The 18,123-nt window shown below is 41.3% G+C and overlaps 2 protein-coding genes across 2 annotated transcripts; both read left to right on the forward strand.

Moving 5' to 3' along the window:
* Positions 1-4,890: 4,890 nt before the first annotated feature.
* On the forward strand, positions 4,891-5,797 carry LOC141391400 (uncharacterized). Its single transcript, XM_073964302.1, has 2 exons — positions 4,891-4,959; positions 5,499-5,797. Exons 1-2 carry the CDS (start codon positions 4,908-4,910, stop codon positions 5,786-5,788), a joined length of 342 nt encoding a protein of 113 aa, XP_073820403.1. The 5' UTR covers positions 4,891-4,907; the 3' UTR covers positions 5,789-5,797.
* Positions 5,798-11,249: 5,452 nt separating this feature from the next.
* Positions 11,250-18,108, forward strand: Pcd (pterin-4a-carbinolamine dehydratase). The gene is made up of 3 exons (XM_073962023.1): positions 11,250-11,446; positions 11,574-11,688; positions 17,756-18,108. The coding sequence occupies exons 1-3, from the start codon at positions 11,328-11,330 to the stop codon at positions 18,053-18,055; spliced, it is 534 nt and encodes a 177-aa protein (XP_073818124.1). The 5' UTR covers positions 11,250-11,327; the 3' UTR covers positions 18,056-18,108.
* Positions 18,109-18,123: the final 15 nt, after the last annotated feature.

Below are 18,123 nucleotides of genomic sequence, written 5' to 3' on the forward strand. Positions count from 1 at the left end.
ATAGGACACTTTTCTCTTGATAAAACTATATCTGCTATAAGTAATAAATATTGGTTTGCTAATATGAGACGTAATGTTAACCGATACATTGCATGTTGTTTGCCATGTTCTTACAACAAATCACCTTCGGGAAAGCAAGTTGGTGGGTTACATCCAATAGAAAAGGCAAAAGTTCCATTTGATACAGTTCACATTGACCATATGGGACCATTCACTCCAAGCAGAAGAAGAAATATGTATCTTATTGTAATGGTGGATGGATTTTCAAAATATGTACAGCTAAGAGCGGTGCCGACAACTTAAGTGGAGCATGTCATAAAATTTTTAGAAGACTTTATTAAGATTTTTGGTGTACCGAGAAGAATTGTTTGTGACAGAGCGAGCACGTTCACATGTCATAAGTTTGCGAACTTCATCAATGATTGTGGAATAAAAGTTATCCATAATGCAACTGCAACACCTCGTGCAAATGGTCAGGCGGAAAGGTATAACAGAACAATCCTATCTGCAATATGTGCATCCACTGAAGATGAAACTCAATGGGATGAATGAATAAGTAATTTGCAGTAATCACTATCAACAAATCAACTGGGAAAATTCCAAATGAGCTTTTATTTGGTTTCTTACCAACAGGAAAAGATGGTGCTTATTTGAGTAATGAAATTTCAGAAAATACCCTAACAAATGTTATTCTCAGTCGAGATCAAGCGAAAAGTTCGATAGACAAAATGCAAGAATACCAGAAACGAAAGTTTGATCAGAAGAGGAAAGAGGGTTTAACTTATAAGAAGGGTCAGTTAGTACTTGTTTAAAGGTCAAGAGTAACAGAAGGATGTCGAAAGCTTCTTCCTAAATTTTGTGGGCCATTTCAGATAGTTAAATATTTGGGAAATGATAGATATGTTGTAAGAGATAAGAGGATCGAAAAGATCTCGAAAGCCATACGAAGGTATTGTATCGGCAGACAAAATTAAGTTATATGAATTATTTAACGCAGAAGTCGAGGATTAACATTATTTATTTAATATGAAACTCCCATAATAATATACATTTATTTACAGATGCATCACGAGGACGTGTGCAGAGGAGCGTGGCCGAGCTAAAGTCATAAAATTATTTTGGAAAAAGGAATCCATGAAATATAATTTATGGATACTAAAAAGATATGGAAAAATAAATTTATTCTTGATTCAATTGTTCAACAATACGGTCGTCGTTTTATTAAAAAGAATATATGTAGATTCTTACAGTACGACATTCACGCTATATCTCCGTACTAGCTGCGCAATTGCATCAGTGTGAATACTATCCAAGCCTGTCTGATAGGTTCGTCGGTCTAGAGATTTTCGTTTGTACCTTTGGATCTCTCTCTCTAGATCATGAAGATCTCTCCTGACGTGCCTGGGGGTAGTCTCTCTACTAGATCGTAACAAAGACGCCCACTGCGATAAAACCCAAGCTGATGTGGCATCGACAGCATCCTATTGTTCTGATGCACCACTAAAACCTTTGTCTTCTCATGAAGATTGTCCACTGGTATCATTAGGGCAGTCCTTAGGGCGGAATTCTGGCAGATTTAAATATTCTTCCACTGCGTAACTCTAACATTTGCATACCATAACTTACCACAGACCAGTCTGTTGCTTTGTAAGAGGTCAACAAGGTTTCTTTGTCAGCACCCCAAGTATTGCGGTTAGGGACTTGTCGCAGATAGCTGTGGCATGCGCGAAAAAAATTAACGTGCTGTCGAATGTGGCGCCTAGAATTTTGAGTAGTTAATGTAGTGAACAGAGTTGTCATAGATTTAGTGGAGGATATTTGCATATTCATCGCGTGGAAAAAGGTGTTAAGTTCAGCCAGATGGGAGTTCAGCCTTTCAGGGAGATGGTGGAATAAAGGAGAGGTAGAGATTAAACGGTTCCGGTGAAACAGGGTGGAGTGCCTGACAGTATTAAAGGCTTTGATTAGTCGAGCGCCAACTTCACTATTCCATTACACGGCTTGATATGATTGAGTCCTCGACTAATATGTATGGAGATGGAGATCCAGACTTCGGAAACGATGTGGGTGGCTAGCGACAGTTTAAGAATTTTGGTGAGATGCTTGGCGAAATGGTCTATAGAAGCACATTTCCTTTCCGAAATGGTCTATAGAAGCACCCTTTCTTTCTTTCCGAGAAGGTATATAAAAGCACCTCTTCTTTCCTAATAAGGTCTATAGAAGCACCTCTTCTTTCCTAATAAGGTCTATAGAAGCACCTTTTCTTTCCGAAAAGGTCTATAGAAGCACATTTTCTTTCCGAAAAGGTCTATAAAAGCAACTTTTATTTCAGAAAGGCTCAGTAGAAACACCTTTTCTTTCCTCTTCTTTCCTAATAAGGTCTATAGAAGCACCTCTTCTTTCCTAATAAGGTCTATAGAAGCACCTCTTCTTTCCTAATAAGAAAGGTCTATCGAAGCACATTTTCTTTCCGAAAAGGTCTATAAAAGCAACTTTTATTTCAGAAATGCTCAGTAGAAACACCTTTTCTTTCCGAAAAGGTCTATAGAAACACCTTTTCTTTCCGAAAAGATCTATAGAAGCACCTTTTCTTTCCGAAAAGGTCTATAGAAGCACCTTTCCTTTCCGAAATGGTCTATAGAAGCACCTTTCCTTTCCGAAAAGGTCTATAGAAGGTCTATAGAGATGCTTGACTCCCGACTCACCCAGCTGTTTCAGCTTTACCATGGAGATTCAGTCCGGGCCCAACATTTTCGATTATTTACAGTTTCTGTTTCCCCCAGATGACATCCGCAACACCATCCATTGTGAATTGTGATGATTACTCCTCGGCAGGAAGAGGTATAATGCGGCGTAGTACTCTTTTCTTCAGCCTGTCACTCGCGGGGTTTTCTCCAACCTACCTATTGAAATAACTTACGCCCCTCTTAGGATCAGTCAGCGTAACGTCTCCAAAAGTGACTGAGGTCCCATCTCCCTTCTTTCCAGGGTTCCAGTGTGACTTAACCGTTGCTCACAAATCACTTATTCCGTCTCCAATATTGTAACTCTTCAGATGATTTAACTACTTATTCCTCTTATGCTCACCGACCAACCTGTTAACTTCCAGTGTTAGCTCCCTGACTCCCTGAGATTAACGCGACGAAGCTCACTACGCACATTTGCCAATCTTGTTGGCTCTGCTGGAAAGTTTGGTCTTACTTTGAGTATTCGACCAAAGATGGTATGATCCAAGAGAACCAAGGTTGCCAGGTGACGTCATTTGTCAGAGCAGCTAACACGATGGTTATGTCTGGCGAACTTTAATTCTCCCTGCCAATGATGACGCCCCATCATTGACCGTGCAAAACGTAGAGATATTTATCATCTCAGCCAGCGTGATACCCCTCTGGTCCTTTCCGACCGAATGCCATAACTCATGATGAGCATTAAAGTCCCACGTGACCGGACGGTTATGATATTCCAAAAGCGAGCTAATGTTGGGCATATAACCTGCAGTACAGCTACCTCGTCAGTTCCACACGAGTAACTGGGGCAATAGGAAAGCTACTCCACCACCTCCACTTCTGGCCCCGCTACAGTTGTTGTTGGCTTGGTTTTCTGCACCGCAGCGACCGTGATAATCTTCCGACTCAATAAGTCCACTATTTCCTCGATCTTGCTTCGGTGTCCATTGCAATTAAATAGCAAAAGGAATGCATTTTTAGGGATTGGAACAACAACGGCTGGTGTTAAGTGCTGCATGTGCGACGACTAAGTGGGGGCTATGTTCACGCAGCAAAATAGTCGCTCGCATGGGCAAGTGCATAGAAGCCTGGATTTGGGTGAAGATGCGGATGTGACGTACACAAATATATTGGTACTGGGTTTTCCCCCAAGCTGGCACGGACCAAAAGAATTCGGAGCAGAAATTCCGGGACATGCTGCTCCAAACACGATACATCTAGGTGACAGCAGCTGGCCGGAAAACGGTCCGGAAAACTGGAGTTGTTTGGTTCTAGGTCAATCCGGTGTCGTAGAACCCGCTTCCGTGGGATTGGAACATCCCTCATCCTAACGTTATACGATAAACCACTGAAATGGCTAGTGAGCACTATATCTGTCGAAAATATATGACTCCCAAAATAAGATCCACTTCCTCCGCAACACTTTTGAACTTTAATCCTAATCCACGTTTTTGTCGGCAAGTTCAAATGGCCCAAAAGGGCGACAAAATTCTGAAAATACCCTAAATGCGTTCGATCTTTCCGTAGATGAAAGGTTCAATTCACATAGGCTGAGGCTATATCTCTGTCGGCAAGGCCGACTGATATTTTTTTACTTGTTTCATATATTTTTCAAGAACATGGATCTTCAGATTCACCAATGATTTCTTGGGAATATTTAGGAGAACCATCGAATAAATTTGAACCGTTTCTAAAATATTTTTCATTTTATTTCCTTTGATTGATAGTTTGATAGTTATGTGTGTATAACACATGCCAAAAAATGCACATCACTCCTGTACCTCAACATTTTGAAACGTTTTTTTTTCGTCCAACAATATAAAAAGAAGTCAAAGAACCTTACAAAGTTCCCAAGGGATGGATGCATATGTGGTTCCGGCTCATAAGGCCAATGAAACACAACATGGATATTGCAAATACACTGCAATCAATCATTAACGCATGCAAATGGTGATAAAAAGAACATCAGTACTTTCGCTTTCATGTAGGCAGACTGGCAGGCAATTCATTTCATCGATTACAACAACAAGTCTATACACATGTCCCTCTGGGGAGGAACAGATGACAATAAATGAAATGCATCATCAACTATGGGGGTAAAGAGTACCCATCACGACATGCATATAAAAGGCTGGGATTAAAGAAATTAGCAATCAGTTCAATACAGAAATTCATTGAAAAATGAAATTTAAAAATCTCCTCATCGTGGTTATACTTTTGGCATGCGTGTTTGGTATGTATGCAAAATCTATCTTATATATATAAAAATGGTGTAAAAAATGTATAGTAATTCATAAAATGAGAACGGCTAGGCCGATTTCTGTAAAATTTTGTGTCAGTTATTCGTATTTTCGAGGAGAAGGTCTTTACGGAAGAAAATTTTGGAAAATCTCTCTGGAAAAGTCGGAAAATTGGAAAAATCGAAAATTGAGTTTTTGTATGAAATTTTATTCCTTAATAGCGAGACGAAGTTCGCCGGGCCCGCTAGTATATATATAAAAATGGTGTAAAAAATGTATAGTAATTCATAAAATGAGAACGGCTAGGCCGATTTCTGTAAAATTTTTTGTCAGTTATTCGTATTTTCGAGGAGAAGGTCTTTACGGAAGAAAATTTCGGAAAATCTCTCTGGAAAAGTCGGAAAATTGGAAAAATCGAAAATTGAGTTTTTGTACGAAATTTTATTCCTTAATAGCGAGACGAAGTTCGCCGGGTCCGCTAGTTAAATATATTTTTTCAAAATTTAATTTTTCAAATTTATTTTATTTTCAGTTTGCCATGCTGTAACCTTTAAACCCTTTGTACGAAGTCGCTACAGCTTACGTTGGCGCAAAACAACAGAAACTTCCAAGTTGTGGGAGTCGACAACTTCCTCACCTAAATTGGAAACCGTGGCGGCGCCAACAATGAACTCGGTGGAAAATGTTAAAAATTTGGTTGAAACTTCTACTACACCGTCGGCTGGTATTGTAAAAACTTCTTCTACTCATCCACCAGACTATGATTATTATGGAAATAATGAAATCGAAGATAATGATCATCCTCAAAATAGCAGTAATTAAGGAAAAAAAATGATGGAAAAATTATAAAGTATTTCAGAATATATGTATACGTTTTATAATCATGTTTTTTATAATAAATATTTACAATTTTTAATAAAACATCGATATTATTAATTATATTTTTTTTTTTTAATTTCTTGTAATCGAAAATAGGTATAACCGGCTCCATAAAGTGGCTACACTTTTCTGAGGCTTGAAATATCAGCAATTTGGCGTTAGTGGAACGAGCAGGTTGTTGTTGTAACAGTGTGTTTTTATTATATGTTTGTAAATTCATTCTTCTGCTTAATCTGGCTCTGGGTCTTCCCCAGTTCTAGGAATGCTGCTGCTTCGATGGGATGTAACCACAGATCAACTGGAGTTAGTTGAGTAAGTTTGGCAGGGCAGTTGAAAGGGTGCAGTGTGTGGTGCGGGCCTGTGCCGCATGCTAGGCAGATCCTTGCCCTATAGGAAATTAGACTGCTGCGTCATCCCGAGCTTAATTGAGCCAAAACTACTCTGGTTTGTCGTGCCAGCTGACGCTCATCAGCTGCGAAAGATGGGGGATGTACTCTGAGGACCGATTTCATATGTTAGTTCGTTACGACATCTGCGGCTGCATCCGCATAAATGCTATTCAAACCTACTTGATATGCGTGTTGCTTTAGGGGTTCTCTCTTATAACACTGGACCTATCTTTCTAGATCATGAAGATCCCTCTTGACCTGCTTGGGTGGGGACCCTATGGTGATTAGGATGACTTTCACAGTACTGCAACGAAAGCATGCCATTGTGTTGCTGTAATGTAGATGGTCCAAGTGGTGGTGGCAGTGTTGATAGCGGCGAATTAGGACTCGTCTATATTGTTAGCTCCGCTAAACCCCCACAGGTCTTGAGTTTATTGGTAGTATAGAGACACGTGGCGAGCAAAGAATCGATTCTCCAATTGTATAGTGACAGATTACTGCACCTTCGTTTTTAGACATCCAAATCATAAAGAGGTGGAATTGAATATATATACTTTGTAGGGTCGCAAATGATTTTTCCAATGCGTTACAAACGGAAAAATAAACCTAATATACCCTCCATACTATGGTGGAGGGTATAAAAACATTAACGAACATATACCTGGCCAAGGTGATGTCTTCAGCTGCAAACGGAATAGTTTCAATGGGTGTTCTAAACAGATAGCGAAAAGGGAATGGAATTTCTAAGAGATGCAAAATCGGTCCTCAGTGTTCATACGACGAAGCTCATCACTTCGATTTTCCCAATCCCACGACGGCCGGTTCTATGTACCGGATTGACCCGAGGAACCATCTTCTCGGCCAGGGGCCGTCACCTCAGCAACTACTTGTTCGTGTTCGTCTTTATTTTTATTTTGGGAGCGGCATGTCCCGGAATGCCTGCTCCGGATTCTTTTGGTCCGTGCCGGGATTAAGAGTAACCCCGGGCCATGGTTCTGCGCCGTTTGTCAACGTCTCATCCACCATAGGTCGGTGTCAATGAGATGCAACGGGTGCCAAGGATGGGTGCATTTCAGAAAATGTTCAGGCCTCACCTACCTGAGGGAGTATTACGACAGGGTTTTTGTTGCCTCGTGCTGCGCCAATATAAACCCCAGTGAGTCTTCATCATCAACATCATCGGATTATGAAACTCCCCCGCAATCTCCCAGACAGCAGTATCAGCAGCAGACGTTAACACCGCGTATTGCTGTCCCAGTTCCTGAGGATGTAACATTCTTGCAGTTTAACTGCGATGGTCTTCGAACCAAGATCAATGAGATCGTGGACTTTATGAGTCGGAGAAAGATTATGGTCGCGGCGATCCAGGAAACGAAGCTGAGCAACAACTGCTGTCTTCGGAGTTGTGATGGATACAACGTTCTTCGCCAGGATCGTACGAGAAGTGGGGGTGGAGGGCTTGCATTCCTACTGCACCAATCTGTCTAGTACAGACCTTTCTCGCCTGAGATAGACTCTAGTGACCCATACTTGGAGTGTATGGGGGTAGCGGTAAGGTGTGGATCCGCCGAGATAGAACTGCTGAATGTGTATATCCCGCCGGTCAATAGCTGTGCCCCGCGTTATTTGCCTAACATCAGGCCTCTGTTGCGAGGTGATAATCGGCAGGTCCTAGGGGATTTCAATGCACATCACGAGTTATGGCATTCAGCTCTAGGGAATGACCAGAGAGGTACAGATCTGGCTGAGCAAATAGATAGCTCCACATTCTGCACTGCGAACGAGGACGCACCCACCAGGATTAGAGGAGACTGCCACAGTTCGCCTGACATATCCATCGTGTCACATGGTCTGACGAATGACGTGACATGGCAACCCGTCATTTCCCTTGGGTCGGACCATCTCCTCATCTCCATAAACAGACCACCAGACTTCATAACCTCTGAACGCCGCACTTTCATTAATCATGGAAAAGCGGATTGGCAAGGTTTCAGAGAGTTCACTAATCAACGCTTCAGAGAACTGCCCAGTCCTTCTGATGTTCGGGTAGCAGAGAGGAAGTTCCTAGACATCATCACTGCTGCAGCCGCTCGCTTTATCCCTGCTGGTCGAATACCTGAAATAAGACCCAATTTCCCAGCAGAGGCGACGGGATTAGCTAATGAGCGTGATGAGCTTCGCCGTACGAACCCTAACGACCCCAGAATCAGGGAACTGACAATGGAAGTCAATAGATTAGTCAGTGAACACAAGCGGAAAAAGTGGCTAGAACATCCGAAGTGCTGCAACATTGGAGCCGGCTGTAATAAATTGTGGACAACGGTTAAGGCGCTATAGAACCCTGGTAGGAGAGAAGATCGGACATCTGTCACGTTTAACGGCGTGGCTGTGACAGATCCGAAGAGGTGCGCTGGCTATTTCTGCCGACAATTTATCGAGCAACCCGATAGCGACCGGGCGAAGAGAAGTGTTTTGCGTCGTTTGCGATCTCTTCCAGCCGAAGAAGAACCGCCAAAGCGCTTGGACCTGACGGAATTTCTATGGTGATGCTAAAACAGCTGGATGGCCCAGGAGTCGAGTATTTAAGTAAGGTCCTCAACTTATCGCTAGCCACCCTAATAGTTCCCGATGCCTGGAAGATGGGCAGGGTGGTCCCGCTGCTGAAACCTGGCAAAGCTGCCAGTAAAGGTGAGTCGTACAGGCCGATTTCACTTCTATCACCAGTAGCAAAGATACTCGAGGCATTACTCCTCCCCAGCATCAGAACGTGTTATCCAGTTGCAGATCATCAACACGGGTTCCGGAAGCAGCACAGTACCACAACAGCACTGCACGCCATTTCCACATATATTGGACGAGGGCTCAACCAGGACAAACCATGTCACAGAACAGTGATGGTAGCATTGGATCTGACCAAAGCGTTTGATACGGTCAGCCATGCTAGGCTGTTTGAGGATATCGAGAATACTACCCTCCGGCCTTGTCTGAAACGCTGGTTCATCAACTATTTGTGTGGTCGCCAGTCATACGTGGAATTCAGAGACAGGAAGACCAAACCCCGTAGAGTGAAGCAGGGAGTTCCCCAAGGAGGGGTGATATCTCCGGAACTGTTTAACCTCTACCTCTCTGCAATTCCACGCCCTCCCGACGGCATTGAGTTAATTACGTACGCGGATGATTGTACACTCATGGCGTCAGGTCCCAATATCGTTAACGTTTGTGAAAGGCTAAATGCCTATCTCATTGATCTTGTAGAGTTTTTCCACGCGAAGAATAAGAAAATATGCATCACTAAGTCAACAGCCACACTGTTCACCACATGGACGACGCAAATGAAACTCCCACTGAATGTGCAGGTCGACGGTGGCAACTATTCCGACCACAAACTACCCCAAAGTCCTAGGGGTCACATTCGATAGCATGTATAAGTCGTCCCAGCATACTACAGTTATCTGCGATAAGCTGAGAAACAGGAACAAGGTCCTCAAGTCCCTAGTCGGCAGCACTTGGGGTGCGGATAAAGAAACCTTGTTAACCACATACAACGCGATAGGCCGGTCTGTGGTAAGCTATGCGGCGCCAGCGTGGTTTGCTAACGTAAGTGATACGCAATGGGATAAACTACAAATCTGTCAAATCAGAACAGCTACAGGGTGTCACCTCATGTCTGCAGTGGACCATTTACATGAGGAGACAAAGATCCTTCCTGTGAGTCGTCACAACAGGATGAGAGAGGTCCAAAGATATAAAAGAGAACCTCTAAATCAACGTGCATACCAGGCAGGTTTAAGAGACATTCGTACTTATGCGGTTGCAGAGGCTCTGGCAGCCTACAGTGTGAATATAGTCCTCGGAGATCATCCACCACCCGTGGCAGCCGAAGAACAGCAGCTGCCAAGACAAACGAGAGTCGTGTTGGCGCAACTTAGATCTGGTTGGTGCATCCACCTTAATTCTTACTGGGCCAGGATTGATGGCACGCGGAATATCTGCCCAGCATGTGGCACCGGTCCGCATACTACGCAGCACCTGTTTAAGGCTCCAGATAAATATTTTTGACAGACAAAACATTGTTGTTGTGCCAAGAAACGTAGGATTGTGAAGAAATGGGTCCTTTGAAATCCACTAGGTCCCGCCAGAACATTTATGCCCGTAATTTCAACGTCTGGGTAAACGGTTATCTTTACCTACGCGTTTGGTAATTTCTATATGCCATTTACCGAGGCGTGTAAATTTTGAAATCATGTGGTAATATTCGTGATTTTCATTCATGATTTCGCAAAATCATTGCCAAATAGAAGTGTTTTACAACTTTTAACACATTGGCAACGATTAACCAGGTAAAATCCTTGGTGTAAGTAACACGGCCGTTTTTGACTCGGTAACGTTACCTACATATGCGTTGAAATTAAAAAATTTTGCTTACACGGGAGATATCTGTGAACTCATAGATAGCTACGTGTTGAAATTACGGGCATTAATAGTAAACCGTTAGGAATTCAAAGATTAGACGGTTTTTGTTTTTCTCATAATTCACTAACTTCTTGTCAGTTTTCACAGAAAATACTTCGTTAGCCTTGTTTTATCTTAATACTACGTTTACATTTACGAAAGCCACTCGATTTAATTTCTCAATCCCATTGCTCAAACGTCAAATGGAATCCAATGGATTTTAGATGAGTTTTCATTTGACATATACGCAAAGGAATTGACTGTTGAAATCGAGTAGATTTCGTTAATGTAAACGTAGTATAAGACCACCAGTAATTTATCTGTTAGAGGCTAGATTAAGAAGGCTATCAAATTATTTCCTGAGAAAAACAACTAATCTCTAACATTGGATGTACAATTCTTCAGGTCTTTAAAGTTGGTATAATTTCATATAAACTTCAAACATTCAAAAAAACCACCACCAATAACGGTAATATTTAATGTGAAATAACAACATTCGATATGGCATCTCCGACCAAGCAAAACAGCTGTTCCACATTAAAACAATAACAAACCAACTACTGTAGTAACCGGCTGGTTTGGTTTATTGGGAAGCTGGAAACACAAAAAACTATAAAATTAAAGACATTCTGATAATAAAAATGTTAAAAATATTCGAAAAACTAGTTCGAATACCAAATGTTATTAATTCAAAAGCAACAAATTCCTGTATCAATAGTCAAATGAGATGTATAACAACAGCTCTCTGTAGCCGGAATGAGTAAGTATGGTTTATGAGAGTGTATGCGTATAGCAGACCAGACAAGACACACCATCTCCACGAAAGAAGAAAAAAATTGAATACATAAAGCTTATGAATTGGATTTAACAACAATCTTTGATTTCAGTATTTCAAAGCCTGTGGAGAAGAGAGCAAGACTTGTTGCCACAACCAATAACTTGACGACAATAAGAAACAGTTCAACAACTGCTACAGTTCCCATACAGAAAAAGAAAAAAATGGTAAGTAGCAATATAGTAAATATGTGTACATTAGAAGGGATTGACAACTACCAATCAAATCCATGAAAAGTTGAAAACAAATAAACACTTGTTGACTCATTTGGGTACACAACATATCAACAATTTGTTTTACATGTTCGTTTGTTTGCAATTTGAAAGTTAGTCAAATTTTAAATCATTTTTAAACGTGGCCTTAAAGGTCAATCCAGTATTGATAAGAGACGAATTGGACATTCTGGAAATTTATTCAGATTTGATTTAATATAAGTTAAATAGCTCTGTATTAACAAGAATGTACGAAAATTCGTGTGTGTGCCGTGTTAGAGTATCTCAAACCAGTTTTTAATTATTACATTCTAATGCGGTCACAACTGCATGACTTTCGCTGTACTTCTTATTGAGAAGTATGTAATTACAACATGCATTTGATACTTCAAGGTTGATAAAGGGAAACTCCTACGATTTTACTATAATAAAGAATTGCTAATATATTCTGGTAGTATAATCGTAACTGCCTATTATTCTGTTATTATAGTAATTGCTTTTTATTACTATTATAGAAAAATATATTAATCAAACCTGAATAAATATTTTTGTTATGTATATTGTATTTTATTGCTTAAAGTACCACATTTGGTGTATTCCTTTACGTTATGAAATGGTAAAAGTAATGAAATGATCTCATAACACTTTTCGAGTAAAACCTGGAAGACTTTCGCACGTAGAGGAACAGAGCTATTAAAATTGCAAAATGGGATTCAAATGTCAAGTACCATAAATGTTCCAAAATGGACAGTTATGTTAAAAAAAATTTAAATAACTAAAGGTACTACTTCCGACTTCCAAAGTCCCGTATATTTTTTCTGCCTTAAAATCTAGAATATGATAGGTATTTTAAAATTAAGTATTCTTTATCCATGTCATAGGTTATAACCTCGGTATAAAAGCGGCTGACATTCTTGCTTAAGTCATTTCTTTCTTGGACTTACTCCGTTATATTCTGTATGTAAAACTTTAAAATAAAACTATCTTAGACATCTCTTTAAACTGCACATTTGCAATAAATTTTGAAATTTTGTGTGGGAGGTACCCGAAGGAGTGGAACGATATAGTCCATAATCGAACATATAGTCCATAATCGAACATGAACAATTTGTATGGCTGACCGACTAATAATCAACGCCCAGGCGAAACGGCTGAGGCTATAATCATGAAATTTTGGGTGAGGTTTAGTTCTGTCTGCGGCGAAGGTTGTATTGAAATATTTTGAAAATTCGAAAAGCGTACAAAATATAAAAAAAATAAAAATGGTACCATTTGTTTGGCTGACCGACAAATAATCAACGCCCAGGCTAAACGACTAAATCTAGAACTTTAAAATTTTGGAAGAGGGTCAGTCTTAGTCCGAAGGTGTTAATAATGGCCGGAATTTTGGAAATTCTTACTAGAACTGTACGAAAAATACTAAAAGGTACTAAATATTGTACTATTTGTATTTGTCGAACCGTTAGAGCTAGAATGGAATTTGGTATGTGAGTGACTCATGAAATGAAGGATAGATGTACCAAACGTTTTTTTCAGAAACTCGGACTATAAGTGTACGGAAGTACTAAAATGTACTATATTTGGTACCATTTGGTATTATGTGAATGGATAGAGCTAAAAGCTTGAAATTTGGAATAAGAATCAATGTTAAGAAGTAGGGTTGATATAAGGAGGTGGCTTTGGAAACGTGTACTCATGTGTACGAAATGTACTAAATGGTATATCACTTGGAATAAATTTGGGTTTGGACGAACCGACAGATTTGGTATCCTGAAATTTGGAAGTAAGATTGCAGTTGGAGTGTTGTTGTTGTAACAGTGTTTAATATTATGTTTGTATGTTCGTTCTTCTGTTCAATCTGGCTCTGGATCTATCTCCAGTTCAAGGAAAGTGGCTGCTTCGATGGGATGTAACCACAGATCCACTGGAATTAGATGAGTAGGTTTGGCGGGGCAGTTGAAAAGGTGTTTTGTGTCGTGCGGGCCCATGCTGCATACTGGGCAGATATCTTGCACGGCGCGGTGGATTTCGGTACAATAAGAATTTAGGCGACTGCAATATCCCGAGCGTAGTTGAGCCAAAACTACTCTAGTTGTTGTTGTTGTAAGAGTGTTTTATTATTATGTTTGTATGTTCGTTCTCCTGTTCAATCTGGCTCTGGGTTTATCTCCAGTTCCAGGAAGTTGGCTACTTCGATGGGATGTAACCACAGATCCACTGGAGTCAGATGAGTAGGTTGGCGGGGCAGTTGAATAGGTGCTTAGTATCGTGCGGGCCCATGCTGCATACTGGGCAGATGTCTTGCACGGTGCGATCGATTCCCGCCCAATAGGAATTTAGGCGACTGCCATATCCCCAGCGTAATTGAGCCAAAACTACTCTGGTTTGTCGTGGCAGCTGACGCTCTTCAGATGCGATAAATGGGGGATGTGCTCCGATGACTGCATTCACGCAATAATTGCTTATGGTCTTAGCAACTATGTCCGTGTGAATGCTGTTCAAACCTGTCTGATATGCCTGTTGATCTAGAGGTTCTCTCCTATATTGTTGGACCGTCGTCTCTAGAGCATGAATATCCTTCTTGATATGCCTGGGTGTATCGGTGGCCAGCAGATGGTGATTGGGATGGCTATCACGGTAACACCCAAGCAAGTACTGCAACGATAGCATCTCATTATGTTGTCGTACTGGAAGAATCTTTGCCTCCTCATGTAGATGGTCCACTGTAGATTCGAGGAGGCACCCTGTTGCTGTTCTCAGGGCGGCGTTCTGACAAATTTGAATCTTATACCACTGCGTGTCACATACATTCGGGGACCAAACTGGCGCCGCATAGCTTACCACAGACCGACCTATCGCTTTATATGTGGTCAACAAGGTTTCTTTATCTGCATCCAAGTGCTGCCGGCTAGGGACCTGTGGACCTTGTTCCTACTTTTCAGTTTGACGCAGATAGCTGTGGCATGCACGAACGACATGAAGATGCTGTCGAATGTGACCCCCAGAATTTTGGGGCAGTTTGTGGTCGGAGTTCTGCTACCATCGACCCTGATAGTCCCAATTTACATTGGGCGAGTTTACTTGCGGCAATTGTCATTTTGTAGGAGAGAGAGAGGTGAGGCATATGGTAACCCTTTGCCTCTCAGCACCCTCTCTAACCTACAAACTGACAATTGCCGCAAGTAAACTCGCTTAATGGAAATTGGGACATATTCAACTCTATTCTATACTGTCCCGTCCATGTGGTGAACAGAGTGGCCTTCGATTTAGTGGCGGATATCTGCATATTCCTCGCGTGGAAAAAGGTGGTAAGATCGGTTAAATAGGAGTTCTGCCTCTCACAGATGTCATCAGGTAAGGTACCTGACGCCAGGATCGTGCAATCGTCCGCTTACGTTACGATCTTGATGCCATCTGAATTCCACGTACGACTGGCGTCCACACATATAATTGACTATCCAATGTTCCAAGCTTGGCCGGAGGGTTGTCTGCTCAATGTCCTCATACAGCTTGGACTGTATCAAAGGCTTTTGATAAATCAAGTGCCACCATCACTGTTCTATCACACGGCCGCTCCTGGTTGAGTCCTCGACAAATATGTGTGGAGACGGCGTGTAGCGCTGTTGTCGTGCTGTGCTGCTTACGGAGTCCATGCTGATGATCGGCAACTTGATAGCTACTCCTAATACCGGGGAGGACTAAGGCCTCAAGGGTCATTGCTACGGGCGAAAAAAGCGAAATCGGCCTGTACAATTCACTTTTGCTGGCATCCTTGCCTGGATTCCGTAGCGGGACCACCCTGCCCATTTTGCAGACTTCGGGAACAATGAGGATGGCAAGCGACAAGTTGAGAACTTTAGTGAGATACTCCACTCCTGGCTCATCCAGCTGTTTCAACATTACCATGGAAATTCCATTAGGGCCCAACGCTTTGGATGATTTAGCGTTCCTGATGGCATTCGCAACATCATCCATTGTAAACTGTGGTGGTTCATCCTCGGCAGGAAGAGATCTGATGTGACGTAATACTCTTCTCTTCGCCCTGTCACTCTCGGTGTGCTCGACAAACTGTCGATTGAAATAACTTGCGCACCTCTTTGGGTCAGTTAACGTAACATCGCCAAACGTAACTGAGGTTCTATCTTCCATCCTTCCAGGTTTCGAGAGTGACATAACCGTTGCCCACAATTCACTTCACAATCCCACGGCAGCAGGTTCCTACGTACCGGATTGACCCGAAACCATAGTCACAGAATCAAACCTATGCTTCAACGTAGGTTTCGTGATGCTACAACAACAACAATTCACTTATACCGGCTCCAATGTTGCAACTCTTCAGATGATGACCACTGTTCCGCTTATGTTCGCCGACCAGCCTGATAACTTCCAGTGTCAGCTCCCTTACTATGGGCTCATTGGGGTTGGCTCGACGAAGCTCATCGCGCTCGTTTGCTAATCCCGTCGCCTCTGCTGGAAAATTTGGTCTTCCGGTATTCGTCCAGCAGGGATATGCGAGCGGCTGCAGCAGTGATGATGTCTCGGAACGTCCTTTCCGTTACCCGAACATCAGAAGGATAATTGGTGAACTCTCCGAAACTCGGCTAATCAACTTTCCTACGATTGACGAACGAGCGGCGTTCAGAGGTGATGAAATCGGGTGGTCTGCTAATGGAGACAATTATGGGAAGATGGTCTGATCCAAGGGAAATGACGGGTTGCCAGGTGACGTCATTTGTCAGACCAGGTGACACGATGGTTATGTCTGGCGAACTGTGACATTCTTCTCTAATTCTGGTAGGGGCGTCCTCATTGACCGTGCAAAACGTAGAGCTATCAATCTGCTCAGCCAGCGCTGTACCCCTCTAGTCGTTTCCGAGGGCCGAATGCCACACCTCATGATGCGCATTAAAGTCCCCCAGGACCACACGATTATGACCTTTCAAAAGCGGGCTAATGTCAGGCTCGTAATCTGAGATACAGCTATTTCTCGGCGGGATGTATACGTTCAGCAACTCTATCTCGGCAGTTTCACACCTGACTGCTACCTCCATACATTCCATGTACGGGTCAGGACCTAATTTCTCATTTTATTTAATTTGCTAGATGGCTTTATTGACCTGTTTATCGATACAGAGTCGGCGAAAAAGGGAACTGATGAAGTTGTTTGGTGACAACTGAAACTATAGTATTCCCTACCCTTCGCCCGCAACTAATCAATTTCATATCCACTTTAAAATATTTTGTTGTTATTCAAACAATTGAATTACAACAAAATATGGACTAAAGCTGAAATAAACACAAAGATGTAAAATTCTGCAGTCCAACAATAAAAAAACGCCAACAACAAATATTTTTTACGATAAAGTAAGATGGAATTCTCTTGTAGAAGCCACATGTTCCCAAGCGGAATAAATAAAGGAATAAAAAAATACCATTGCTATCGAAAACGATATCGTTTTCGAATGTTTCTCGATAGTTTTGCGATAATGGCGAAAAACATTTTAATCGATAAAAGTTACAGAATAGGTCTACAGTAGACCTATTCTGTAACTTTTATCGATAGAAAAGTTGTTAAAATTCCTTTTGTTTTTGTAACAACTACAAAACAAGCCTTTTGTTTTTGTAACAACTACAAAACAAGCAAATGAAATTGTTGTAAAATAAACAATGAGTAAGGTTAATAAGAAGTTACAGAATAGGGGGACTGGTATACTAAATCCAAACTTGTTTGATGAGCATTGTAGTTGAAAAAATATGAAGGCTTTCTACATATCTGTTTCTCTGTAGTTTTTTTCAGAGATCATGGTCTAGCATACATCAATTCTATTTTTGGTAATGAGGGGGAGACATGACATCTTTATCTCATTTCATTATATCCAGTACATAGAATCATTCAAGATATATGCACCTACATTTACAATAAGCAACAGTATCAACATTATCAATTCAATCGTAAAAATGTTTTATAACAATAATCTAATAACCATTTCAACAATTTCTCTATTAAAATGTGTATTTTCAGGCTAAACTTACCGAACAAGAACGCACTGAACAATTGCAACCTCTTCTGGATGCTGGTTGGTCTATGGTTAATGGACGTGATGCTATTTATCGTGAATATATTTTCCAAGATTTCAATCAATCATTTAGATTTATGACCGGTGTGGCATTGTTGGCTGAGAAAATGAATCATCATCCAGAATGGTTTAATGTTTACAATAAGCTTCAAGTTACAATGTCAACACATGATGTAGGCGGTCTGAGCGCCAAGGATATTCGTATGGCCAAATACATGGAAGAAGAATTTAAACGTTTTGTATAAATGTATTTGAACAATAAATGGTGCTTTTCTTGATTGGGTTGTTGAACGTTGAATTGTTTGCGTCTTTG

Source organism: Musca autumnalis, unplaced genomic scaffold (genome assembly GCF_047663935.1).
Source record: "Musca autumnalis isolate F117 unplaced genomic scaffold, ASM4766393v1 scaffold_1, whole genome shotgun sequence".
NCBI lineage: Eukaryota > Metazoa > Arthropoda > Insecta > Diptera > Muscidae > Musca > Musca autumnalis.

Bases quoted from the DNA above. Each gene is read 5' to 3' on its own strand.
- LOC141391400 (XM_073964302.1), top strand. From the start codon at position 4,908: ATGAAATTTAAAAATCTCCTCATCGTGGTTATACTTTTGGCATGCGTG. The intron at 4,960-5,498 runs GTATGTATGCAA...TTTTATTTTCAG, and splicing joins ACTTTTGGCATGCGTGTTTG to TTTGCCATGCTGTAACCTTT.
- Pcd (XM_073962023.1), top strand. From the start codon at position 11,328: ATGTTAAAAATATTCGAAAAACTAGTTCGAATACCAAATGTTATTAAT. The intron at 11,447-11,573 runs GTAAGTATGGTT...CTTTGATTTCAG, and splicing joins GCTCTCTGTAGCCGGAATGA to TATTTCAAAGCCTGTGGAGA. The intron at 11,689-17,755 runs GTAAGTAGCAAT...GTGTATTTTCAG, and splicing joins TACAGAAAAAGAAAAAAATG to GCTAAACTTACCGAACAAGA.